Here is a 27018-nt window from a genome sequence, read left to right as displayed (position 1 = left end):
TCCTATCCACCTCAGACGTCCTATCTTAATATGTTTTACGATATCGGGTTCCTGGTATATTCTATAAAGTTCGAAGCTGTATCGTCTTCTCCACTCTCCATTGTCATTCACTGCTCCATAGATTTGCCTTTGTACTTTTCTTTCGAAACATCCTAACATGTTTTCATTATTTTTTATTAGAGTCCAGGTCTTTGAACGATATGTTAGGATTGTGCGTATTATTGTTTTTTAGCGTTTTATTTTTGTATTTCTCGATATAATTGTGGATTTAAGGAGGAGATTTAGCCCAAAATGCCATCTGCTGGCCTGCAAATTCTGCGGTTTATCTCTGCGTAGTATTATTTTGTGTTAACGAGTGCTCCAAGGTATACAAATTCGTTCAATGTTTCGATGACGTCGTTTTCTATAAGTAGTGGTCGTAGGATTTGTGGTTGCGTGCTTATTTTCATTTATTATTAAATCCATTTTTGTAGATGATTCTTTTAATGCTACATACGCCACTTCTGCAGGCTTCATTTTTTTCTTTTGTTGCATTCTTGAATTCATCGTCAAACTAATGATTTTTACGGGAAGAAATTTCTGTTCCTAATTCTTCTTTCGCTGCCGCTTCGATGTCTTTTTTTATTCTGGTCCAGTAGAAGTCTATATCTGTCTGGCCTTCTTCATTTACACTTTGATTCCTTAGCTTGTTGGTGATGTTTTCCGAGTACCGTTCTGCAATTGCCGCATCTCTCAGCTTTCGCACATTCCATTTTCTTGTATCCATTTTATTTTCTTTACTGGTGTTTGAAATTCTAGCTCTCAATGTTGAGATCACTAGGCAATGATCTAAGTCTATGTTTGCGCCTCTATAACTTCTGCAGTTTATTACGTCTGTTCCATGTCTTGAATCTATTAAGATGTAATCAATATGACTCGTTGTTCTTTCATCAGGAGAGGTCCAGGTTACTTCTCCAGGTTGTTGCGGAGTTACTTTATTGTATGTTATTTTGGTGCGGCATGTCATGGTTTTCTGAGCTAAACGCATCCTTAAAACGGCTCAATGTCGATCTTATTGTTCTTTGTAGTCTATATCTTGATCTGACTTATATAAAACACTGCATAATTGATTATGTTAAACAAATATTAATAATTTACATGCTTTTTAATAAAGAAAGTTATTGCCTATACGTTCTAAACACTGTATCGAAACTTCGTTATTTACAAAGACGTATTTGATTCGAAATTAATTAAATTTTAAGACTTTGGTTACACAATACTTTTTCAGTGATCCAAATATTAGTAAATCATTCACGTTATGACGTCATTGTTTCAGTTGGTTATCTTGAAATGTATTAACTGTCATCTGTCATCTTTAGTCATAGTTATTGTCTTGAAATATGGCAATGATTTCTAAAAAGAAGGCTCGAATTGTTCAAGAAGCGTTGGAATTAGTGTATCATCCTCGAATGAGACTAAAAAGTTGTTTTATTTATTGCTTAAGTGAAGAACTTATTGAGCAAGACGTTATATTTGTATTTTCAAGGACTGTATAAAGATCCACTGAAAAATAATGTGTATAACAAACCTCCAAAGTGATAGTTTATCTAAAAAAGAAAACTAAAGTCACTTTATCTGAAGATATTCATATCTTTGTCACAAGATATTTGTCTGAACGACAGAAATATCAGTAAGTCGTAAAGTTTGCAAATAACAACTGGCAGATATGTAAGTAAATAAGAATCATTCGGCAATAGAAATTCTTTCTAAGCGAGGTGATCGGAAGAAGCAACTTTCACAAATAAAAACAAAGTACTCATTTTTTCGCCACTCCTGACCTTGCTTCCTCTATCTGGGAGTTTAACTGCTCGAAATCGGGACTGGTCTCTTTAATACTACTGGTCTGTTCCTCTCTGATGGGCCTCGCGCTGTTTTCCAACTGCGACACTAGAGCGAAAAAGCTGGGACCCAAACTGGTGTTGAGTACTTCGTTGGGAAGGTCTAGGATGTACTTGGGTATCGACGTACCGCACAAAAATTGAGCTATATCTTGGGAGAAGTTGTTGCAGTTGTGGTGGAGTAAACTGTATGTATTACCGCTGGAAATAAACAATTTTTTTAATAAAAATTAAAATTAATAACATTGTTTATACACTTGTGTGTAAAATTAACCGGACACTCAGATTTTTTTGTTTTTTGTTGGTGTTTAGATTAAAACTTGTTTAATTTGTTTGACTTGCATTTTATGCCTTTTTAGCGATAACGTTTTTTTTCTTGTTTGAACCTGTTTAAATGTTTTGTGCGAATAACAACACTTTTACACATACGTTTTGTTATTAATGTGAAATAGTGGCTTAGTATTAATTTAAGTTTATTGTGGTACTGTACCTGATTATAAGTTCGGCTGTAGGTTTTTGTATAGTTTCCTGTTTAAAATTTACATTAAAAAATTATGATACCAGCAAAAATAGCGCAAGCTGTTGCTTTATAGGATGATGGGCGGATCATTCGTTACATCGCAAATGCTTTAGGAAGTTCTTTGATGCAATACAAAGATTTCAGGAAACAGGACAATTTATCAGGAGGCCAGGTCAAGGTGGATGAAGAACCACAAGTCAAGTTTAAGATCGCTTTCTTAGGTTACAAGCGTTACGCGATCGTAAATTATCAGCACCAATACTTGTTCGACGATTAAATGCTGTCCATAGAAACACAGTTTCCGTTTATATTGTTCTATCACGGGAACATCTTAATTGGAGTGTTGACGATTGGAGTGCTGACGTTTCGTTTGAAGCGTTTCGAAGCCGAAAGTAATGCCATCTATCGATAATAAATATTACCGATGTTTCAGATGGAACCACCTCTCTATAATATAATTTGATGGCGGCAGTTCAAGATATAATTCTTGTTTAACGAGATTTTTCATATGTTTAGGAAAAAATATTCAACGTTTTATTACAAATATTTTCCAATTTTACAGTTTTATATATACAGCAGACTCCCTCTGAACCGGTCCCGCATTAACCGGACGTCGTATTAAGGTCGATTCTCACTATACGTTCCGTTTACTTTCCATATCCGTTCCATATACCTCCCATTATTTTAACCACAATTCTCAGTAGACGTCGCGTTTACTTACAGTAGTAAGTAAACCAAGTTTGGTTTTTTTCAATGAACTTTAAATTAGAGTGGAAACAACTTCCACATTCAGTTGTGTAGACAAAAATTACTTTTTCTGAGTCATCCAGTATCACAGTTGCTAAGATTTTGCATTATACACATAAACAAACAAATAATTTTAAAATTTACTTACCTGTGGCATCGAGTTCCTTGACAATAGCTGCCAAATATTGTCTTTAAATGAATTATCGCTATATTTTTTATTTTCAAAATCATATAAGGCATTATTTTGCCTGACAAGTTCTATCAATTTTTCGTCATTCATATTTATCTTAACAACTTAGACTGAACCGCGATGTAATAATATTCTCACTATCCATACTGTACCCGACACGTCGCAGCTTGTCGCAGAAAAAATACGTGGCCGGTAATCTTGAACGCGAGGCTTCGGGAATGGTAGATAAACGGAACGGAAAGTGGGCATATAGGTACTATATGATTTTTGTGTTTAATTATATTTTATGTAAATGGAAAGCCACGGATATGGAAAGTAAATGGAACGTATAGTGAGAATCGACCTTTAACCGGCCACTCCCCCTTCCTACTGTTTTGCGTACGAAACGATCATCAAGCGGCGCTTGAGGATTGAATTCGTCTTGTGCGAAAAAGAGTGAGAAGCGTAAACCGTAAATGTGGGGAAACTTACAGTGAATCACTGGCGAAGGGTTCGGCGTTCAATCGAGGATTTCTGCACTCACATGGAATCAGATAAAAATCTAAAAACTAGATGCACTAAAAAAAATGAATTTGGAGATAGTAGATGAAGCTCTTTGATTGTGGTTTCTTCAAGAACGGCGAAGGGACACACCTATTAGCGGCCCGATTCTAAGGGAAAAGGCTTTATGTATACACAGCAAAATTATAGACGGAGGCGAATTTATTGCAAGTGAAAGTTGGCTGACTCACTGGAAGGCACTTCACGGAGTTAATTATGCACACGTAAGTGGAAAAAAATGCCCGCGGACGCTTCAGGTGCAACTTATTTTACACCAAGTTTGTAGACATTATAAAAATGGAAAAATTAAAACCCGAACAAGTATATAATATGGATGAGACGGGTCTTAATTTTAAAATGCTTCCAGGAAAAATATTTTTGGGAAGTCATGAAAAATCGGCTTTTAGATTTAAAAAGAATATAGAGTGCATTACAGTTGCTGTTTGTTCAAAATGCAGCAGGAACACACAGAATTCCTCTTTTCGTTGTTGGTAAGATCTATTCAAAGAATGGTTTGAGCGTGAATTTGTTCCGAGAGTAACGCGCCATCTTAAGAGCGTAAATCTTCCCACTAAAGCAGTCCTACTTCTGGATAATGGTCCAAGTCATCCTGGAAACCTAACATGTGAGACAGATGACATAAAAATTATCTTTCTTCCTTTTTACATATACTACATACATACTAAATTTTACAATGCGCAGAAAGTGAAGATCGCAATCTTATTGATATCATCAAAAAAATTAACTTAAAGGACGTAATTTACATGTTAGCTTCAGCCATCCAAGAAATTCCTGATTCTACTTTTGTTAAGTCTTGGCGAAAACTTTGGACCAACATTGAGGAACTTGTTGAGTGTCAACAATCACACGAAGAAGATAATTCTAATAAACTGTGACGAGGAACTTGAAAACTAATTTTTGACAGACGACGAAATAATTATACTAGCAACTATGAAAATGAGGAGACTGATGGTGATGATGTTGACGGAGAAGAAAAGGTCGGCCACACCGAAGCGAGGGCTGCAATGGAGGTGGCGTTGAAGTATATTGAACAATAACCTGGGTCATCTTCAATAGACATCTTGGTTTTTAAAAAATAAATCTCTCCATTTTAAATATAACTAAATATATCTTTTAAAATTCACTTACTGTCAAGAAACAGAAGAAAGTTACCGATTTTGTTAAAACAAGTTTGTAAAATATTTAAATATGTATACATATATGTACATAGAAATAGATAGTATTTTTCAACTGTATAATCCGTGATCTTTACTAATATACACCACAAATCACCTACCTCCTTATTAGTGGTATGTGATATACACCTTCCTGTACATGTGTTTGATATATGTATGTATGTACTTGATTTTCCCATGAAAATGCCTGCACATAAGATTAACCGGCCATTTGGTCAACCGGCCAGGCTCTGGTTCCGAAGTGGCCGGTTAAAAGGGAGTCTGCTGTATTGTTATTAAAATATTGTCCGGTTTCTTACCGGTAGCTTTATTATAAGCCGGAACATATTATTTTTTCCTATTTTGGCGAAACTGTACATTCAAAAATTTTCAAAAAATTCATAAGTATTTCTCAGGATTATATCTTTATGCAGTGAGAAAATTAAAAAAATTGTATGTTTGGTTTTCCCGCTTTATACTTGGAAAATAGTAGATTTTTTGAGTTTTTTCGAAAACGAAAACATGAAGTTTGCTTAAAATTTGTCAAAATACTTCTAGTGATCACATATACCTTCTCAATTTTTTTTAAATCTGTAGTTTGTCTTTTCAGGGGTGAAGACCAACCGTAATAGGTAACCTTGTGTCGCACTGTCAGTACGAAGTACTTGTATACAAGTTTTAGGGAAAATTATTACTTATTGTGTCGTAACTTCTTGTTTTATAGTGCTGTATGTAGGTGTCTAAGGTTATAGACATTATATTATAGATTATAAGAGCCCTAACAACTAATGGTTCGGACTAACGAAAATGTATTGAAAACGTTCATCTTCACACCTTATTTATTAAATTAAAGAACGACATCAACAATACATTAAAAACTATCATTAATAATAAAATATTGAAATGGCTTGGTTTCTATAAACTTTGAAATGCAGTGTTGGCGGAAAAATAAACGAAAATATTAAATACAGGGACGTGTAATTCAAGCTAAACCTTTAAGACTTGCTCATTTGCATTTTATATTGTATTCTTTTCGAAGTCGTGGTGTTCATATTATTTTAATAAATTCTAGAAAATTGCGACAAATAGGTATCGATATTGATATTTTCTGTGCTTTGACTAGCCGTGTATAAATAGAGTTGTAATTTTCTGCCATAAAAAGTGTGCTATGATGCATTTCCAAATCTAGTATAATTGTCGAAACGTTGACCCCACTTTCACCGTATATTAAGACGAAACAGACGAGTCGGTTCCTTAGGGAATTTATTTCACTACCGTGTTCTAATTACTAATTATAGCCCGCGCTAATAATATCGCGCGGAAAGAAGTAAACTTGATGATTCTCTGAAAGCGGAAAAATATTGCACAAGATTTATGATGAAAATAATGTGTTCAATATAATTGCTGTGTAATTTAATTCCAATTTTTAATAGAAACAATTTTTTAGAAATTCTCTAAATAGTGTAAATACTACGATTGTTCAATGGAAATACATTTAACGATAATTTGGTCTTTATGGCAAAGCAATTTATTTGATTTATTTGTTTGTTGATGCTGTCAAATCGACAACAGACATTTCAATTTACTTATACAATAGTCCAACAAATAAAAAATAAAATGAGTCATTCGCGTGATCACCTTCGTTATCGTATCGTTTAGGCTGTCGCTCGTCACCGAGTGGCCCACAAATTAGAATTTGGATTATTTTAGGCTAAGGAAAAGCCACTTTTAACATTAAAACAAAAGAAAAATAGACTAAGATGGCCAAAAGAGCATAAAGATTGGACTCAGTCGCAATGGGATTCAATACAATGGAGTGATAAGTCCAGATGTGAAGTCTGTGTTGAAGACGCTAGTAGTGACGTCATTCGCAGGAAAAATAAAGCTTTTCATCCCGACTGTCTGAAGAGAAAAGTCAAATTTCCTGCATCTGTCATGATCTGGGGCAGCATGTCGTCTAAACGTGTGGGAAAGTTACATTTTATCGATGGATTATAAACACGGACAAATATTTGAATATTTTAGACGAATCTCTTTTAGACGATAGAGACTTTGTGGCGCGAAATGAAAAAAGCTTTGAGAAAACACCCTGTTAGGTCCGTCAACGAATTGAAGGAAAAATTGCGTTAGCTGCCACCTATACTGGCGTTTGCCGTCATATTTGTAGTACTTAATGAAAATGGTGTTTATTGTTTAGTTGGTTTTCAGGTATAAACCTCTAACAATATATGAAACTAAGAAATACATAACGTATTTCTGAACTGTAGCCTGTAGAACGAGTTAACAATTATTTTTTAGTGATGTCGGCTGTACAGGTGGTACACGTAAAGTTGGCATCAAAATTTGCCATATGTACAGTCAGTGGACATATCTTATCACTCTGTTAAATGGTATTACAAACGTGTCATCGACTTATTAACGGGAACAATTGTAGCTATTGCTTTAATTGTATAAAAACTTGTGCATCTAACAATTTCTATTACAAAACGTAGAGAAAGTTTTCACAATTTTACAATAAGAAGGGAAGAAAAATGGTGTGCGAAATGAAAGAGACTGAAAAAAGTAGAAAACGAAAAGAAGAGTTAGAAAAATGTTAAAATAATAACCAGGAAAGCATTACGACAATAAAATCAACAAGTGAACAATACAGTAATTGAAAAGAGACCCGCCTATCACAAATATTTGCAGAATAAGATTGAGGAAAACCAATAAGAAATATATGAAGTTATTAACGAATCAGAATGGATGCAACAATATAAGAATCTGTGAAGAAACTTCATTTGGAATTGACCATATAACAATGGAAGAGCTTGTGTAGGCACTCTTCATATGAATTCTTTTTGTGACTTGTAAAATAAGCTTTTCCTTCATGTGTATACAACCGTTTAAGACACTCTCTATTAATATTTTAACTTTAGCTAACAGATTTTATTGATAAGATCCAAACATTAATAAAAGTTTATTTTTTTGCTAAAAAACTCGGCCCTGCTTTTCGAAAAAAATTACAAATTTCAACTCATTCATCATCAGTTGGCGCTACAGCCCTTCGTGAGCCTTGGCCTGCTTCAAAACATTCTTCCATCCTTCCCTATCGAGTGTCTGTCTTCTCCAGCCCCTCACTCCAATCTCCCTCAGATCTTCCTGTACATCGTCCAGATATCTGAGTTTAGGTCGCCCCCTTCTTCTTCTTCCGACCGGCCTGTTTAGCATAGTTATTTTAGTGGGATCACTCTCATCCATCCGCATAACGGGGCCCACCCACCTTAGGCGGTTTATTTTGATGGTCTTCACAACATCTGCATCACCAAAAAGTCTATAGAGTTCAAAGTTATATCGCCTTCTCCACAGACCCTGTTCGTTTACTCCGCCATATATGGTCCTCAATACTTTTCTTTCAAAGACTCGCAGTAACTCTTCATCTAGAGTCGTCATTGCCCATGTTTCCGATCCGTATGTGAGCACTGGGCGTATTATTGTTTTATAAAGTTTGCACTTTGTTGCTATTGACATACTTCTCGCTCTTAGTTGAGGGCCCAGGCCAAAATAACAGCGGTTAGCCACACATATTCTTTTTTTTTATCTCGTTGGATGTGTTATTTTTGTAGTCTACCAGTGATCCTAAGTAGCAGAATTCTTCTACCATTTCTATCGTTTCGTGTTGCACCTCTAAGTTATTTTGTTGAATTCTTGATATGGCCGGCATATATTTAGTTTTCTGGATGTTAATCAGAAGTCCGATGTTTTCTGCGGCATTTTTGGTACGTGTGAAAGCCTCCACTGCTTCATTTTGGGTTCTTCCAATTAGACGATATCATCAGCGTATGCCATTATTTGTACACTACGGGTATATATCGTATCTTTTAAGTTTATTCCCGAATCTCTCATAACTTTTTCTAACGCTAGGTTGAACAGCGTGCATGATAGCGCATCTCCCTGGCGCAGTCCTCTGTTGGTTTTAAATGGTTTTGTCAGTATACCGTCAGTATATTGTCAGTATACCGTGCCAGTCGTTCGTTAAGTATCAGGGACACAATTTTATATGCTGTATTAAGAAGGGAAATCCCTCTAAAGTTGGAACATTCAATAACGTTTCCTTTTTTGTGTATGGAGTATTTCAACTCATTATCTTGAATAAAAATAGAAATCACCCATTAACATTTTTATCTTTATTAACAACCACCGCAATTCCAAAAACATTTAAAAAGCTCCTAAAACAAATGATCTCTTTGTTTTCAAAAACAAATTGAAAATATGAGATTTTTTGTAGTTGTTTATGTGTCTAGATACTCTAAAAGTAAAATATGCATTTTATAAATTGAATTATATTGTCAGATACATCACTTTTGGGAGTTTGATGGGTTGGAATCGGTCCAAAAGATCCAAAACATTTTCTCCGTGCGTGGAAGGAAAGTGAATATGAGTGCCAAGAGATAGATACTTTTACGTGATTACTTTCGAGTTTTTTTAAGTAAGAAAACGTAAAAATAGGGTTGAAAATAAATTGACAAAACCATAGTCAACCGAGAAATGAAACGAAATGAGAGAAACGTCACAACACGAATAAATATATGTATGAGGACCAAAGAAACGTGAACGAGATAGTAATATAAAAGTAGTTTACATGTACGAGGGTTGATCAGAAAGTTCGAGGACTAATAGTAAAAAAAGTTATTTAAAAATATTATAGCAATGCAAAACTGAGCAATGTTCCTGTGGAATGCTGTTTAACTATTCCAATGATTTTTATTTATTGTTTTCAATGAAGCCAAACATCAGGCTTCAAAAGATCTCTTGAGATTGGAAAATAGCGGAAAGTCCGCAAGAGATAGGTCAGGTTAGTAGGAGGGATGACAACCACGTTGTTATTTATGTGTGAGCAACATAAAATAAACTCGTGCATTGATATACTTTGATACAATTTCACATTCAGAAAATCAGGACAAAACTGACAGCAATGAAGAGCGGATTCAGAGTGGGATGATCGGTAATATACTTGTAATAAAAAAACAAAAACGTTATTTCTACTAATGGAAAGGTGAGAAATGTAATTGTGGAAGGCTGTTTATCTTGTCGAGCGATTTTTTTAATGTTTTCAATCGAGTTAAACGATTTCAAAGATCTCTTTGTATTTGGAAGTCCAAAAAATTATCTAAATTTTGAGTGAAAAAACATTTTAAAGTGGCTGTTTTTTACACAGTTGAGTGCCAGTTACTGTTAGGTAATTTTTCCTTTAATCTGGAATGGTAACTGACATTATCCTTAATTAAACACTCTATAAAATAGTTGCTTGTCCAACTCTGGTCATGGTTAAACACTCAAAAACTGTACTCTGGGCAATACTTGTGGAGTGTTCATATACAGGGGGTGGTAGTAAAATTAAATATTGTTTAAATATTATATACTCAATAATATGCATTAAAAACTCATATCATAAAAAATATTCATTAAAATTGTACCAAAAATAGTTTTGATAAGATTTAAAATCGCTAACTGTACAAATTAGGATAATAAGGTACCTTTCGCTAACAGTTTTTAGTATTAAAAGGAAATATTATACACTCAGATGCAAAAAAAAACGTAACGGAGAAAATTTTGATAAAATTCAAAGTATAACAGTTTTTTTTATTTTTACCCTTATTTTGAATATTTTTAGCACACTATGTAAAAATTTATAAATTTTAATTTAGTATAGTGAGTTTTTCAATAAAATTTTGTATTTGACTTATAATACGGGGTTAATCGAAAGATGGTTTTTTATCCTAACTTTGAAACATCCTGTGGAATAATCCCGTTAGCGGATTTTCGTAAGACCTTGTTTTTCAGTTGCAACCATGCCTTCTAAGTATTATGTTTTTTGTTTCATGTAAAAATATGAATTGGTTCATTTTTAGGAGCGAAATGAATTTGCCACCCACAATTTACGACTTTTCCTATTATCACCTTTATCTTTTGTATTAATTTGTAATACGACGATGGGGGCTTTGGTGACTGATATCAAAGGAATGTCATATCGACATCCCAGAAGCACTGTATTTAAATAATGATTACAAGCAACGACATGATCTTGGTTTTAATGAACAATGATAACAATAACCAAACATAAAAAAAAAGTAGTAGAAACTTCCTTTAAATATTGCGTAGCACACATTGCAGAGTGGAGTCGCGCATTATCTTGCATTAATAAAAAATCATCGCCGATATATTTAGAAAAGAGTACTACGTTATTCGCTAAAATGTCCTCAATATACCGGTGTGCAGTCAATGAACCCTCAATAAATACCAATTCAGTGTGCGCCTCTCGGGATATTCCTGCCCGTACCATCACCGAACCTCCTCCATGGCTAACGCGGGGACTGAAAGCGCACTCCGCAAATCTCTCTCCAGTTCGACGCCATACTCGTTCTCTCCCATCTGATGAGTAAAGACAGTATCTCGACTCATCGGCATTTCCATTCCCTGGAAAATTGTAGTCTAGCCACTCTGTGCCATGGAAGTAATTTGGGGCCCAGTTGCTGGTCTGCAACTTTTCAAACCAAATTTATGTTATCTTTATCTTATAAAACGATCATCTAAAGCGGTAGTTTTGCGCTTCCTGCCACTTCCCGCTTTACGCTTGTTTGTTCCAGATCGTATAAAACGTTCCACTACCTTCTGGATGATAGAGCGATGAGTGTGTAGCCACTCTAGCCACATATTCATAATTTCGCCCATCTTCAACTAGAGCAATAGCTTTCGCACAATATTCGACACTGAGAACCATGATCAATCATAGGTAAACAAAATGTAAGTTTCAATATGACATAATGATAACATTCACCAAAGCCACCTAGTCGTATTATAAAATAACACCAAAATAATCATAATTAAAAAAGTCCTAAATTGTGGGTGGCAAATTCATTTGGCTCTAAAAAATGAACCAAGGCATATTTTGACATGAAACAAAAAACAAAATGCTTAGGAGACATGGTTGCAACCGAAAAATAAGGTTTTACGAAAATTCGCAAACGGAATTATTCCACAGGATGTTTCAAAGTTAGGGTAATTAAACTATGTTTTAATTAACCCCGTACAATAAGCCAAATATAAAATTTTATCAAAAAACTGACTATACCAAATTAAAATTTATAAATTTATACACAGTATGCCAAAAAAATCATCAAAATAGGGCTAAAAATAAAAAAATTGAAATACATACTTTGAATTTGACCAAAATTTTCTGTTTGGTTTTTTTTGCATCTGAGTGTAGATTATTCCATGAAAAATATAAACATATGAAAAGATAAACAAGAAAAAGGGATAAACTGTATGGTTGTTATGTTTGTATTAAAGGATCTGTTTAATACTCACGCATAGGAAGATTCTGATAGTCCTTTCAAATAATCAATGAACACAGTGTAGGGGACCTGTGTCTCTCCTAAAACTTCTACCCTCAGTGGACGTCCTACTGCTGTAGTACCCTAGAATCAAATATCTGGTTACGAACCACAAATCATTAGTTCATAATCATATAAGACAAAAAAGTACTTCTTATAAATAATAACCAACCATTGAAAAAATAATTACTACATCACCTACAACTGTTACTTTTCTAACATAACCTCCTCCTGATTCCTTGAGCTCTTGTCAGGGCATGGTGACAAATGCTGTCTCCATACAGGACATATTTTGTAACATATATAGAACAATTATTTGTAATGTAATAAAATTCATAGACAAGGTTGTTCGAACTCAAATCTAAATCTACTGTGTGTGGTTAACTATTTTTGTTACATTGTCATGTTATTCAGCATGGTGAATGCTACTACTGACCCATAGAACTAAGCAATTCCACAGCCTTTGTTAATTGTTTGTTCGATTTATTGATAAAACTTAAAAAGTAATGTTGTCAAATCTCTAATTAGTGAGAGGATCATTTTATTTTGTAAAATTATGACTGGATTTCAACTTAATGGATTATTATGTTTAGATTATATGGCATTTATTATTTAGCCCAAAAGAATAGATATTTGTGAAGAGCTTTACACAAAGCTTCAACAATGTGCCGATAATGTCAGAACTGACCTAGCCTTTTTTCTCTAAAAAAATAATTCATAATTTAGTTATAATACTGTATTGAAATATAACAATATAAATATAGCCAGGTATTAGTGTCTAACCCCGAGTTATTAAGAAAAACAATGATTTATTTCAAAATCTATAGCAAAAACTATATCATTATTGATGGGCCACTCTGTATGTAGAAATCTAGAGCACTATCTAAGTACCAGAACTGGAGTATCTGGGTACAATCAAATACCAGTTGTATATACATCACATTTCAATTTTAAATAGACTTTATCAAAGTAATTGTTACTTTCTTTAGATGAATCAATTTCAGATGCAAGAACTGCATCTATGATAGTAAACACTTATTTTATTGCAAAAACTGATCAGCACACTACTTTCAATAACATATTTATATATTCCTACTTTCAAATCAATTACAGCTAAATTATCCAAAAAATTGTTTACATTTGATCCAATCCTTAATCAGCAAGTTATATCCTTATTTATGGTATACTATAATGATTTAAGTTAATACTTACAGTGATTGTTAATTCAATTAAATACACAATAAAGTTCAACCCGCTCTACAATGAAAACTGTAACTGCCTACACTAAACAGATGAGTAGGTATTTTTAGCTGTCCAAAATTAGAACCCTCTCATCAAACTAGTATTACATTAGAAGAGAGCCAAGAAATTCGTTAGACAGATTAGAGAGTGGAAAATGTGTCGTCTGTACAAAAATAAGCAACTTGTTTACAATTAAGTAAAAATAAAAGGAAGTTAAAGAACTTCTGTAGGAGAAAAAAGTAAAAGTGATGGTTTTCTAATTAGCTACTTACTGGATTACAGCTTTCAACACCTCTAGACCCGAAGAAATATTCCCGGTTATAAATCACTATGGACGTGTGCCAAATTCCATCAATTTTCTTTCCTGACAAGAAAAAAATAGTTAAAAATGGCATAACCTCAAAAATTAACATTTTATATATGATGTACCTATTATTGTAGGGGAAATGATAGCTGCCATGCCTTGAGACAGATCATAAATATACAATTCCACTTTATTTGTACTCATTTTGGATTTTATTTATTTACAATATATAAACTTTTGGCCTTTGGGGCCTCTACAGGATCAATAACACCACCTCTTGACAAAAACTGTCAAAATAAAACGTCAAATTTAAAAATTTTGATTGTCACTGTAAATTTCACCAAAACACTAAAACTAAAAAACAATATTTTATTTATAAATCTTTGTTGTTTCACAAATATTTAAGTAATGTCAGCTGGATGATATCATAGGTGCGCACACAACTGAATGTTCTAGAAATATGTCGATTTGCAGTTTCATTTTGGAATTCCGCCACAAGCCACGTCCATTTTTCATCCAAAAACAAAGCTGAAATTAGAATGTTAATTATTTCTTAGCGACTGGAATAGCTTCGGGCTTAATAAACGAAAACCCACATAGAAATTTTGGTAGTATCACAGTCTAGTCGTTCATAACTGCCACCAAAATTATTTTACCTGTTCAACTCCATCGCCAGCGCTTACATATTTTTAGAAATATTCGAAATAATCGAACATGAAATAAAAATATTATTAAATTATGATATTTACATCACTCTGTATCAAATATCTGTTTAAAATTAGTTTTACCATTTGTTTAATTTTTTTTCTTTTTTGGAATTTTTACTTCCGAATCCAGGTCCATTCGCCATTTTACTAATTATTTAAATTGTAAAATTTACACCCCAATTGGTTTATATCCCATTTTGTAATAAAATATTTCTTTAGATCTACAATGTTATAAAGAAACTTGTTTGATAGTTTTAATTTATTTAATATTTAACTGCGCGCTGATTTCCAACTTATGTGGATGTGGATATTTTTTATTGTTACCTTTTCCTTTCTTGTGGATTCTTACTTTAGGTTAGGGATGATTATAAGGACTTTGTCTCAACTTTTTTTTTGTTATATATACTCTTATTTAGTCAATAACAGTCATAACAATAAAATAATTCTGAAAATTGAAGGCATTATAAACAAAAAAATTATATTCTCATACTTTTTTAACTATTCACAAAAATAATATACTCTGGAGAGTAAAAATCAATAACTATTTGTAGTAAATATTTACTTTAAATAGATAAAATTCGTAAACTCAGGCATTCGCATAAAACCGGCTGCCAAGATTTTTAATGGATATAATTAGTTTAATCATATTAAAAATAGACATTAAAAATCTGTATTTTTTTAAATCTACTACTATATAGGCAACTAATATCTCAGCTATGATGGTGCTATTTTTGTGTATAGAACAAAAGAATGGTGGAGACCCTGACTTATGTAGACAAATGGCAAGGTGTTAATGACGGAGCAAATTTTGTGTTGGTATTCTGTCCGTGAATTTGACAATTAAAATCAAAATTGTACTGACGAAGCTATAAAAATATACATGGATATTTTTTCATAATGTCGAGAAACAAACCTATGGTAAGAATTGTTTCTAACTTTAAATCCAAATTATAAATTTACGTAATTGGATACGATTTTAACAACTGTACACTATAGTACATAACCTCAATTTTGATTTTCAAATTTCAGTTACTGAGAGTACAGTCTCCAGAAGGAACAAAAAGAGTTGAAATCAGCACTTCTTCCACAACTTGTCAATTGTTCGAAACAGTTCATGACGCCTTTGAATTAAACAGTTTCGCTTTTGCTTTATACAAAGAAAAAAGCAAGAAAAGTGAGATACCTAGCAGCAAGTCTAAAAGTGTGCTTTCCTTGGGTTTGCGTCATGGGGATATGATATATTTAGCTCCTGTTAATGGAGCAGTGTTATTTGTAAGTTGGATATAATTTTAAAATTTGCCATTGTGATTTTTATTACAAAAATTAGCAAAGCCTAATTTATTCGCTGAAAGTTCTAGTTAAATGGGAGTTTATATGTTTTTAGAGTAATAACTCTCCTTCTGGAGAACCAGTGGATGATGCCATCCCTTCGACTAGTGCTATGCCTTCCACAAGCTCTACTTCATATTCAAAAAGTAGAATCCGAAGTGGCTCTGCAAACATTAAAGAGGATGAGGTAGATCTGCAGTTAATGAAAATTGATGGGAAGGTGCAGAGGAATAGAGATGACAAACTGTAAGTATTCAAGTGTACACATTTACAATGGTATGGCTAGAGTTATAATTAAAATTTTGACAAATTGAGTTTTTTGTAGGTTAGTAAGATAAAACAGTTACACCAAATGGTAGTATATGGTAGCAAGCATGAATTACGTTTCAGTTACTGATTAATGCACATCATATATTATGGGGCTGTCAAAATTAAAATCTATGTATTTTCATTTAAAAAAGGAAACTTTGTTAAAGGGAAATTATACTTTCATAGCAATGATAGATATGTCAGTTTGTTATATGCACAATATAGATAACTCTGTTCAGTATGCCATAGTAAAACATATGGTTATTTATGACAATTCAATGTCCAGGATTATTTGACAGTTGTGTTGGTATATTTACAAGGGACGATTTTCACATTTGGTCCCATTGAAGATAGCTATAAGTGAGCTAGCTGTCAATTAAAGTTCATAGAACGAAATGTTGGCACTTGACTGTGTTGCCATGTTTTTTTAATAAATCGGGAAATAGCATGTGATTTATAATTAATAAAAATCCAATAGAACTTTAACAAACTAACAGTAAAAAAGAAATTCTTTAAAAAAATAATAAGAATAGTATTCAGGTACTTTCCACAGGCATCTGGTGACCATCTGTAACAATCTGGCAACTGGTGGTTTGAGGATTGCCAAATCTATTAGCTTATTATCAAAGGCAAATGCAAAAAAAAATTTTGTAATAATTAACTGCAATTAATATGAGAAGAAACAAGTATTTATTCGTTCGTGCTGTATATAAAAAAATTGCATAATTCATATAGTAATATAATAAAAATGTATTTTTGAAAGCTTCTCTATTTGTAATTGAAGCCTACAACATATACATTATAAAGACATGACAACACAGTCAAACGTCAAAAATTTGTTTTGTGAATTTAATTCACAACTCCTTTGTAGCTATCTTCAATGGGACCAAATGTGAAAATCGTCCTTTACAAGAATATTCCATTTTGTGAAAATACAAATTGATTTTGTATAAAATATATTATGTACTTTTATTATTATATATCTACATCTATTGGGTATTCTTGGACCAGAGACTGAAACATCCTACTTAATATTATTTAAAGTTGGAGTATGATTCAAATAGTACATACCACAACAGAAATTTGTTATTGATTCAGTTAGTTTCCTAAAATATCCAAGTTAAGGGATAAAATCTAGTAGTTATACTACTCACAATACACATTTTTATCATTGTACCAGAGTTTTTATAAAATTTTAAGTAAATTATAAACCTTTTACACAAATTACTTAATTATAGTAAGAATTTTTATGAATATATCTGTTTTTTTCAAGACTTCATTAAATTAAGAACAACAGATAAGATTTTAACTAAATTATTAAGTTTTGAAACCTATTTAAACTGATCAGTTACAAGTTTCAAAACTAAAGCAGTAATTGTTGTATAATTTGTTGTAAAATATGATGAAATTTAGGTAACAAACTGTAGTATATCAGTTACTGTAGTGTCAAAACCATTAGGTGAACAACATTAGGTATATAGGTTATGTTTGGTAAAGTTTGTTTAGATTGTATTCAGTCAGGTCTGACTAGGTTGGGTTGAATTAGTGGAAATTTAGTAAGGTTGGGTTAAAATATGTCAACTCAGGCAAAACTGACAAAATACATAGCAAAAAACAATAGGAATCATCATAAAGATTTCCAGAAGACACTTTTTGTTTAGAAAATGGAGACAAAAGAGCCTTCTTTAATAAATTGAACAAAACAACATTCTGAGGCAAATTAATATATTGCAAAAAAATAGTGCTATAAAATAGCACAGCAACAAAATAATACTGCTCTAAACCTTACAATTTTTGTTGTTTTTGAAGGGAACAGACATTGTGCAAAGATATCAGCATATGAATATCACTGTAAATGATGAAAATTGTCCACATATCTTCATTTATTATAAATTATTGACGAAGAGGAAAGTAACAGAAATCCTAGTCCACTATCCTATTTATCTAAATATCTACATCACAAACAGTAGTTAGGCTCGCCATTAAGATGTGCAAAACACAAGTTTCACTTTAAAAATTATGTTAAAATAACATACTGTACCTAAAATAAACATTATTACTATTTTCACCTTCTCTAATATAACCATTGAAATAGTTTTAGAACTATAAAAATACAAATAATTTCTTTTTAGCTGCCGTCATAATACCAACTCCCGCTGTGTTCATTGCTCACCACTAGAACCTTATGACGAATCTTATTTGAAAGAACACAACATTAAACATCTATCTTTTCACTCCTATTTACGCAAAATGATGTCCGGAGTGGACCGTGGGAAGTTTTTAGCCCTAGAAGACATCTCTTGTCGCATCAAAGAAGGCTGCAAGGATCATCCACCATGGCCTAGAGGTATCTGTTCCAAGTGCCAGCCTAACGCTATCACACTGAATATGCAGGTAATAATACAGACCTATGGGCACTTTATTGTATCTTTGAACAAGGTTATTGATGGTACATTAAATTTGTTTTTATTTATAGGCTTATAGGCATGTTGATAACGTGGCTTTCGAAAACACAAATTTAGTCGAAAAATTTTTGAACTATTGGAGGGTCACTGGCCACCAAAGAATTGGTTTTCTTTATGGAAATTATGAAGTGCACCCTGATGTTCCCTTAGGTAAGTACAAAAAGGGCTCTTTTTCGTTCTAGATAAATGTGATAAGTATACAGTATTGGCATAACTTAGAGGGTATTGAGAATATGAAATAATAAGAAATCGGTACAAATATTGAGATGAGGCAGCACCAAACAGGAAGGGGCAAATATACTATAGCCAAAGATTAAATTATCCTCTTACTTGCCACTACCAAATCTAGCAGATGGGTCTTTCTGTTTCCAATACAGTTTAGTGTGTTTATGATATAAACTGGGGTAAATGTTATCTTTTATCTTATTTTTAGTATGATCCAAACTTGTCTATAATTCATGATCAATTACCAATGCAGTTTCATTTTTTTTGTTTTGTACTATTAACTGCTATCATCATCATCCAGCCTCAAGAGTCCACTGCTGAACATAGGTCTCTTCCTCATGTTTCCAACCCCGTCTATCTTGCGCCGCTCTCATCCAGTTTTTATTGAGTCTTCTTAAATCGTCAGTCCATCTTGTAGGTGGTCGACCGACGCTTCTCTTGTCTTCCCTTGGCCTCCATTCCAATAACCTCTTTGTCCATCGCCCATCTGTCATTCTGGCTATGTGTCCTGCCCATCTCCATTTTAGTCTGGCTATCTTCTCGATGATGTCAGTCACTCCGGTTCTTCTCCTGATGTCTTTGTTGGTTATTCTGTCTTGCAGAGTTATTCCTAACATGGACCGCTCCATTCTTCTCTGCGTGACTCTCAGTTTGGTAGCTGCTGCTTTTGTTAAGGTAAGTGTTTCTGCTCCGTACGTCAAGACTGGGAGGACGCACTGATCAAATACCTTTCTCTTTAGGCATGTGGGCAGCTCACTTTTAAAAGTTTCTCTCAGTTTTCCAAATGCTGCCCACCCAAGGCCGATTCTTCTCTTCAGTTCATGAATCTGGTTGCTATTAATTGCTCATTAACTGCTATATACATGTTAAAATGTTGGATTCTGTGTAATATATTATTATATTTTTGAAGAAAATGTTTTTTTTATACAACGAGAAATCTACAGATGGTTTTATGCAGACTTATCTATGAAAATGATCAAATTTAGAAGATTTTCGCAAAACTGTAGCTGATCTACAGGTTTAAAATATTTACAGCTCAGTATCACTTCTGGTTATACCAGAAGTCGCCTTCAATGTTGTTATTTTTAATGTAATTTCCTCTATATCGTATTTTTAGATTGGACCCTTCGATAAAACTATTATCTAAACATTGTATTGACTTATAAAAAACTTCTATATTTTTATAAGTCAATGATATCTCTTAGGCTGGTTCTAGAAACGTTGGATTATCTGTATGTTACTTTCGCTGGCGTCGATATGTCTTCAGTCAAGAACGGCAATAAGAAGAACAGTCTTTAAGTTAATATGCCTTTCAGTCCATATGTCTTTCAATCAATATGTCTTACATTTGATATGTCTTTCAATCAATTCTATTTCTACCATTATATAGTTTGGTTTTGATATACAAGTATAAGATATTGTAACAGGAATTAAAACTCCAGGTTCGAAATTATTAACACAGATAATTTATTTAAATGTTTACCAAATTAATGGTTGTCTAATAAATAACTTACCAATGTTCCAAATCCGTTCTCAGTCTGTTCACATTCTTGAAATTGTTATGTCAATGTTAATATTTTAGACATAAATATATTGTGCGATTTACACGAAATACCCTGTATTAACTATCATTTTTATTACAGGAATCAAAGCCAATGTCGTAGCAATATACGAACCTCCACAAGAAAGCTCGAAAGACTCGATCCATCTGCTTCCCGATGATAGAGAGGAAATCGTGGAACAAATGGCAGCATCTCTAGGTTTAAGACGTGTCGGTTGGATATTTACCGATCTTCTCGCGAAGGACATTCAAACCGGCACCGTCAAATACATTCGAAACATCGATAGTCACCTGTTTTCTTCTCAGGAGTGCATAATGGCTGGCCACTACCAAAATATGTACCCCAATCACACCAGATACGCATCTAAAGGGATTTTTGGGTCTAAGTTCGTTACGGTTTGCGTAACAGGTGAGAAAAAGACGATTTATAAGATTTTTTCGTGAATTTAACCTTCAAAAATGTGTTTTCTCCAATTTGTCTAGGTGACAAGACCAATCAAGTCCACATGGAAGGATACCAGGTGTCCAATCAATGTATGGCGTTAGTACGAGACAATTGCCTTGTGCCCACCAAGGATTGTCCAGAATTAGGCTACGTCAGAGAATCATCAGATAAGCAGTACGTTCCGGACGTATATTATAAGGTGAGTCTTTTGCATGGTTTTACGACTATCCATACAACTCTATATTTAATGGAGTATATTTTTAAATTTTTCAAATTTTAAAGGGTTCTGTTTTTTTTTAATTTATTTTTCGCGAGCATTCAAAAGGCAAGTCCTAAGCTGTGTTTTTATTTCCTTGTGGCTCAGAGACACAAGTTTGTCTCATGATTTTCAAATTATTCAAGTATCTGTCAAGTTTTTTACTTAATCTATACCTAAAGCAAGAAAATCCATATATTTTCTGTAAAAATTTCGGCGCCGTTATTATTTATTAACAATTAAGGGCCAAAAATACAATTTTTAGTCAAATTGGGAGTTATACAATGATTTCCAGTTATCAAAATGAACCACTTTTTTTTATCCCACATCTATTTTTTGTACTGGTTAATGAATCAGTTCGTGGGCCTTCAAAAATTCCGTTGATATGAACCTTTGTCTGTTATTTGTATTAAAAGATTCTTCTATTTTACATATTGTGATAATGACAAGAAAAGCTCACCATTTTGGAGAGTATGGAGACTCCAATTACATAGACCAACAACAACATTTTGGTTGACAACTTTTTTGACTTAAATAGCTAATTTTTATTGATTTTTATGTACTGAAACCAAATCTGGTCTTAGTTTTTTTGTATCACGCATAAATATTTGAGCAACCTGCTTTTTGTTATATAGTTTAAAATCTCTGTAAGGTATATGGTAAAATTAATGAAACTTCCTATACTTACTTTCTCTTTTTTCTTTGAAGCTTCTTCTGTAGCTTTTTCAGTTGCTTGTAGAACTTCTTGGTTAAGTGAGCAACAGTAGTCCCCCATCATGTTGGTGTTCCAGCGGCCCTGGTAGCGTTTTCCATTAATTTAATATATTGGTGTACCCTGGTATGCACACTTAAGATTTTCCAGATATTTTCGAATGAACTTGGCTCTTCAAGCAGCACTACTGGTGCCCTCAATTAATGCTCTTCTATTATTGTACTTTTCGTATCTAACTACAACTTCTTTATCTCTTAATTCATTACTTATACTTGAGAGTAACATGTTCTCTAAAAATTTTTATAAAACTATAGATTACATATTTCAAATTAAAAAACTCACAAGAAAATTGACTTACTATCAATCAATGTACTCAACACAAATTTCGTTAAACTACTTTCATCAATCTTTTTGTGCAACATACATTTATATAAAGTATTGATTAAAAAGTACCTTCTGGTTTATTATCAAATTCAGATTGAAGAAATCGGTACTTACTTTGTTGGTATATGTCGTATACTGTATTCCGCACTGTTCTTTTTGATCTCTCAGTATATCGGTTGTCTTGTTTTTCGGACGAAATCTACTTTTGCCTGGTTTTCGAAGAGTATGATTATTTTTTTCCTTTTTTTTAATGCAGCAGTTACTCTCTTAAATAAAGAATTGTTCAATATGTTTGTTTTATAAAAAAACATACATTTCAATATGTTACCTGTTGAACAGTTGAAAATGGCCCTAAAGACATTCTATTCGTTTTTTTTTCAAAATACTTCCAACACATTTAACACAATATGTTGTGCTTGAGAATTTAATGGTTTACCAGGCATATCACGAGCTCCTTCCCATATCAGTTGGCCCAACGTTAGATTGATAAGAAAATTAAATTTTAGAGAACAAAAATAAAAGCGCAGCGTAAATTTTAGAAGTTTTATTGCATCGAACATTTTTGAATTTCCTAATTATAGAAAATATTTTATACCGTAATGAACACTATTGATTAAACAAAATAATAATAAATTTAAAAAAAACGCATAGAATATGTAGTATTAACAAAAAAAAATATGAAAATTTATCACTAAGTTACATCTTCTTTATTTTTAATGACATCCACAATTCTTCGAGTCATAGTTTTTACCAAGTTCTGACAAAATTCTAATGTAAACGAATCCCATATTTTCTGCAATTTTTCCTTCAATTCGTTGACGGACCTGGCAGGATGTTTTCTTAAAGCTTTTTTCATTTCGCGCCACAAAATCTATCGGGGACAAGTCGGGACTGTTAGAAACTCATTCCAGAAGTGGTATGCCATGGTTTTCAATCAATTTTAAACTCTTTTTTGAGGTATGACAACCTGCGCCGTCCTGTTGGAAGGCAAAGTCTTTCGCTGATATTAAACGGTGTTCCATAATCGGTAAAATAGATTCTTCTAAAATATTCAAATAGTTCAATCCTCCTTGCAATCCCATCGATAAAATGTAACTTTCCTACACCTAGAGACGATATGCTGCCCCAGATCATGACAGATGCAGGAAATTTGACTTTTTTTTCAGACAGTCGGGATTGAAAGCTTCATTTTTCTACTATCATTCATTCTCCTACTGTCTCTAATACACACTTTAAATCTGGACTTATCGCTCCATTGTATTTAATCCCATTGCGACTAAGTCCAATTTTTATGCTCTTTTTATAAATAGACCATCTTAGTCTATTTTTCTTTTGTTGTAATTTTAAAAGTGGGTTTTTGTTAGCCTAAAATAAAATGAAATTTATTAAAAACAATTCGTACTAATTTTTTCAACTATAAAACTTACTTTGTAAGTACCAAATTCCAAATTAAGGTCCTCTCGGTGGTCTCCGAGAGTAATATATCTCCTTCGATCTGCTTCGGTTATTTTACTTTTTCGTACATTTCTAGATTTTTTGACGACCGAATCTGTAGTTTTGTATCTTCTGACTATATTTCTTACACTATAGCAGCGGTCGGGGAACCGGGGTAAATTACCCCAAATGGGGTAAAAATTAAATTTTTGGGGGTAAAAATGAAAATTTTGTGAGTAAAAAGTATATATTCTTAATTTGCTATTTTATAAACCTGTTAGTATTTTTTCAACTTAAACAATTTAGCGACATATGCAGGCCACGCCATCTTACTCTCCACCACTAGAGTGTTCTCGAGTTATATCTTTGCGTAGTAAAGCACAGTCCCGGCCCCGACTACCTGCTCAGTTCGTGCTATGCCGTCAAGATACAAATACATTGACGAGTCAGAGAGCAAGTTTTTACTAATTAGTTGCTGACAAGATCACCATTTTATCATTAATCATCGATATATCGATCAAGGTAAGCCGCAATTTAAAAATTTAATTCAAGTATTTTACAACTATTATTTTCTGTCTCCCTTAAGATGGCAGCAAATAGAAAAAGAACATACCAAGACGAATTCCTTAATTACGGCTTTACATAAATAGAAGACAATGGTACAATCTTAGATTAAAGAAACCCGAGATGTAACATGAACCTATTTAGATAGCTGCGCGAATGTTGCCTTATTTCTAAACTTAATCACTGGGGTGGGGAGCAACTACAGAGTTGGATTCAGAATAATTAATAATACTGAATTAGTTTCGAATATACACAACTATAGAAACACAACTTAATATACACTTATTTAACTAATTACAATAATTGTATTGACTAATAACACAAAACAAGAAGTTAGAATAAAGTTTTACAATAAAAATAATCAGTAAATAAAAACTAAAAAATATTTTCATTGTCCAGAAAATAATGTCATCTTATTATGAATAATTCTTTTACTTTTACTAGTATCTACAATTGATTTATTATAATGATGAATTCGGACGTTAATGTAGGTGGAAATTATTAATTTTAATAAATTGGAATAATGTGAATCTAAAAAGGAATAATGTTTGAAATGGTTGTTTAAGCTCTTAAATAATAATTGTTCTGTTAATTCTTTTAATATTTGGATATTAACAATATTAACATTAATACGTTTGTTAACGTTTATGTGGCACTATAGCACTTTTTCGGCAGTAGTGCAAATAATAACAACATCTTCGGATGGATAAGTTAAATTTAATGTGTCTCTTTGGTTGATGAATGACGTCAACAAGTCTGCTTGGTCTCCTATAAGTGCGTTTACACAATCTTCACATTTTAAAATTCTCGATATTTTATAAATGACATATCCTGAAATGTATATAATAACTTCTCTCTTGTAATTTGTAAATGATAAGTTCATTAATTGAAGTGATATAAAATTTGTATTGGATATGTCATCGTTATCATCAACAAATTCATCTTCAACAATTCGTTCTCTGCCACAAGACTTATTAATTATTTTTTCAGGAGCCATAACTGTAATCAGTTCTAAAGGAATACAATTTCCTCTGAAACTATCCTTTAGTTCTAAATGTTTTAACATTTTTTTATAAGCTGCCTTAAACTGTTTAGCAGTTGGATTATTGTTATAACCCCCCATTGATCTAATTAACCCAAAAAAAAGTTCAAGGTGATCTTGACTTAATTTGTAGGTTGGAATATATACTAATAAATTTGTTTCCACTAATTGTTTGTACAAATGTTGAAGACTATTAATACAAAATAGAAATCCCAAAACTCCCATTTTTCTATTGCTTTCACAAAGCTTTACCCCATCAACTAAAGTTAATGATTTTAAATAATTAGCAGTTTCGGTTAAAAAGTCATTAATCTTGATATAATTCTCTGTATTTAAAGGCTTTTTATAATCTTTTTGTGACATATTTCTGGAATTAAAAACATCAAACAAATTATTTAAGATGCGAATAAAATTAACCGTAGCAGCAGAGTTACTAAATTGTTGTAATTGTAAAACTTGTGTTGAATATTCAATTGCATGTGCCACAGAGTTACTAAATAATTGTGTTGCCAACCTTACCTTCATTTTTTGATTTTTATAGTTAACATGAGATTTTTTAAGTTTATTGCGTAAATGAAGCCCTTCTTCCTCTTGGAGTTTATTTAATTCCTTAATATATTTCCACTCAATAGTTTCACCATTATCATCAACTAAAGTTAGTTTGTCTCCTAGGGTATTTCTTAATAATTTTATCATATGACACGGGTCGAAGAGAACTGCAATTTCTTTATTTGAATTTGGTAAAGTAAATGTAGATTTTAATGAATTTAATTGAAAACTACACCCTAACTCTTTTACCATTGTCACATTATTTGATGCACCATCAAAAGTTACTGATATAACTTCTACACCAGATTGATTTATCAAATTTAAGCATTGTAATATTAAATTTTGTTTTTGTTTCCCAGTTAATGAATCAATTAAGAAATACCCTACAGGAAGTTTCCAAGAACTATTCATACAGACTAACATAAATACTATTGCTTCCTTGGCAATTGAATGACAATCTGTTTGTAAGTCAACACCATAATCTACATATCCATAATATCGTTTTCCATCCCATTGAACATGCTGACGAATAGCCATCTCATCAACTGTTAAATTACAGAGCAATTTATATGGTGTATTGGTGGCCTTTATCTTCAACAGTTCAAAAACCTCTTTTGAAAAGCCAGCATCTCCATTGACACTTTGGTACCATCTCGATATTGTTTTGGGATGGGGTAATGCAGAATTAAAAGTAGTTCTTACATAATTATATGCTTTAACGGAATAAAAATGCAATGTTAAAGCAAAGGTTTTCAGTTCACTACCATATTTTCCTTTAGTAGACAGTTGTCTCTGTAAAAATTCCTTATTTGGACCTATTACAGCTAAAGCTTCTAAAGTTTCATCTGTAACTTTTCCTTTTAAGGACTTAATAATATCTTCTAAAACTGCAACTTTTTTCTTATAACGATTAAGGGAGACTCTAAGGGTTTTAATAGTTTTTCTAGCTCTTCTTAATTGTTTCCTTAACTTTAATTTTCTAGGTGTAACAGCCTACAATAAATAATACCAAATTAGTTTTAATAATAGTAATAATAATAACATCAAATAAGCAATAATAATAATAAC

At 32.6% G+C, this 27018-nt stretch overlaps 2 protein-coding genes across 5 annotated transcripts in view; one reads left to right on the top strand and one right to left on the bottom strand.

Annotated features, from left to right (window-relative positions):
- Positions 1 to 14473, bottom strand: part of LOC140434054 (uncharacterized) — a 37712-nt gene extending 23239 nt beyond the window's left edge. Inside the window, exons 1-4 of one of the 4 annotated variants that reach the window (XM_072522051.1) lie at positions 14094 to 14461; positions 13937 to 14028; positions 12397 to 12506; positions 1818 to 2078 (exon numbers count right to left, since the gene is read on the bottom strand). In XM_072522051.1, coding sequence (XP_072378152.1) covers positions 1818 to 2078; positions 12397 to 12506; positions 13937 to 14028; positions 14094 to 14172 — 542 coding nt within the window. In that variant the 5' untranslated portion in view covers positions 14173 to 14461. Of the gene's footprint in view, positions 1 to 1817; positions 2079 to 12396; positions 12507 to 13936; positions 14029 to 14093 lie in introns of all 4 variants that reach the window. The other 3 variants (XM_072522053.1, XM_072522052.1, XM_072522054.1) reach the window with 3 other exon arrangements.
- Positions 14474 to 15436: 963 nt separating this feature from the next.
- The window catches only part of Npl4 (nuclear protein localization 4), a 59244-nt gene continuing 47662 nt past the window's right edge, over positions 15437 to 27018 (top strand). Inside the window, exons 1-7 of the mRNA XM_072522050.1 lie at positions 15437 to 15593; positions 15705 to 15947; positions 16060 to 16250; positions 18446 to 18707; positions 18790 to 18928; positions 20647 to 20973; positions 21048 to 21208. Coding sequence (XP_072378151.1) covers positions 15573 to 15593; positions 15705 to 15947; positions 16060 to 16250; positions 18446 to 18707; positions 18790 to 18928; positions 20647 to 20973; positions 21048 to 21208 — 1344 coding nt within the window. The 5' untranslated portion in view covers positions 15437 to 15572. The remainder of the gene's footprint in view (positions 15594 to 15704; positions 15948 to 16059; positions 16251 to 18445; positions 18708 to 18789; positions 18929 to 20646; positions 20974 to 21047; positions 21209 to 27018) is intronic.

The sequence above is a fragment of the Diabrotica undecimpunctata genome, chromosome 2, assembly GCF_040954645.1.
Source record: "Diabrotica undecimpunctata isolate CICGRU chromosome 2, icDiaUnde3, whole genome shotgun sequence".
Classification (NCBI taxonomy): Eukaryota; Metazoa; Arthropoda; class Insecta; order Coleoptera; family Chrysomelidae; genus Diabrotica; species Diabrotica undecimpunctata.
Note: the sequence above shows the minus strand (reverse complement) of the source record. Positions and strands in the feature narration are given on the sequence as shown.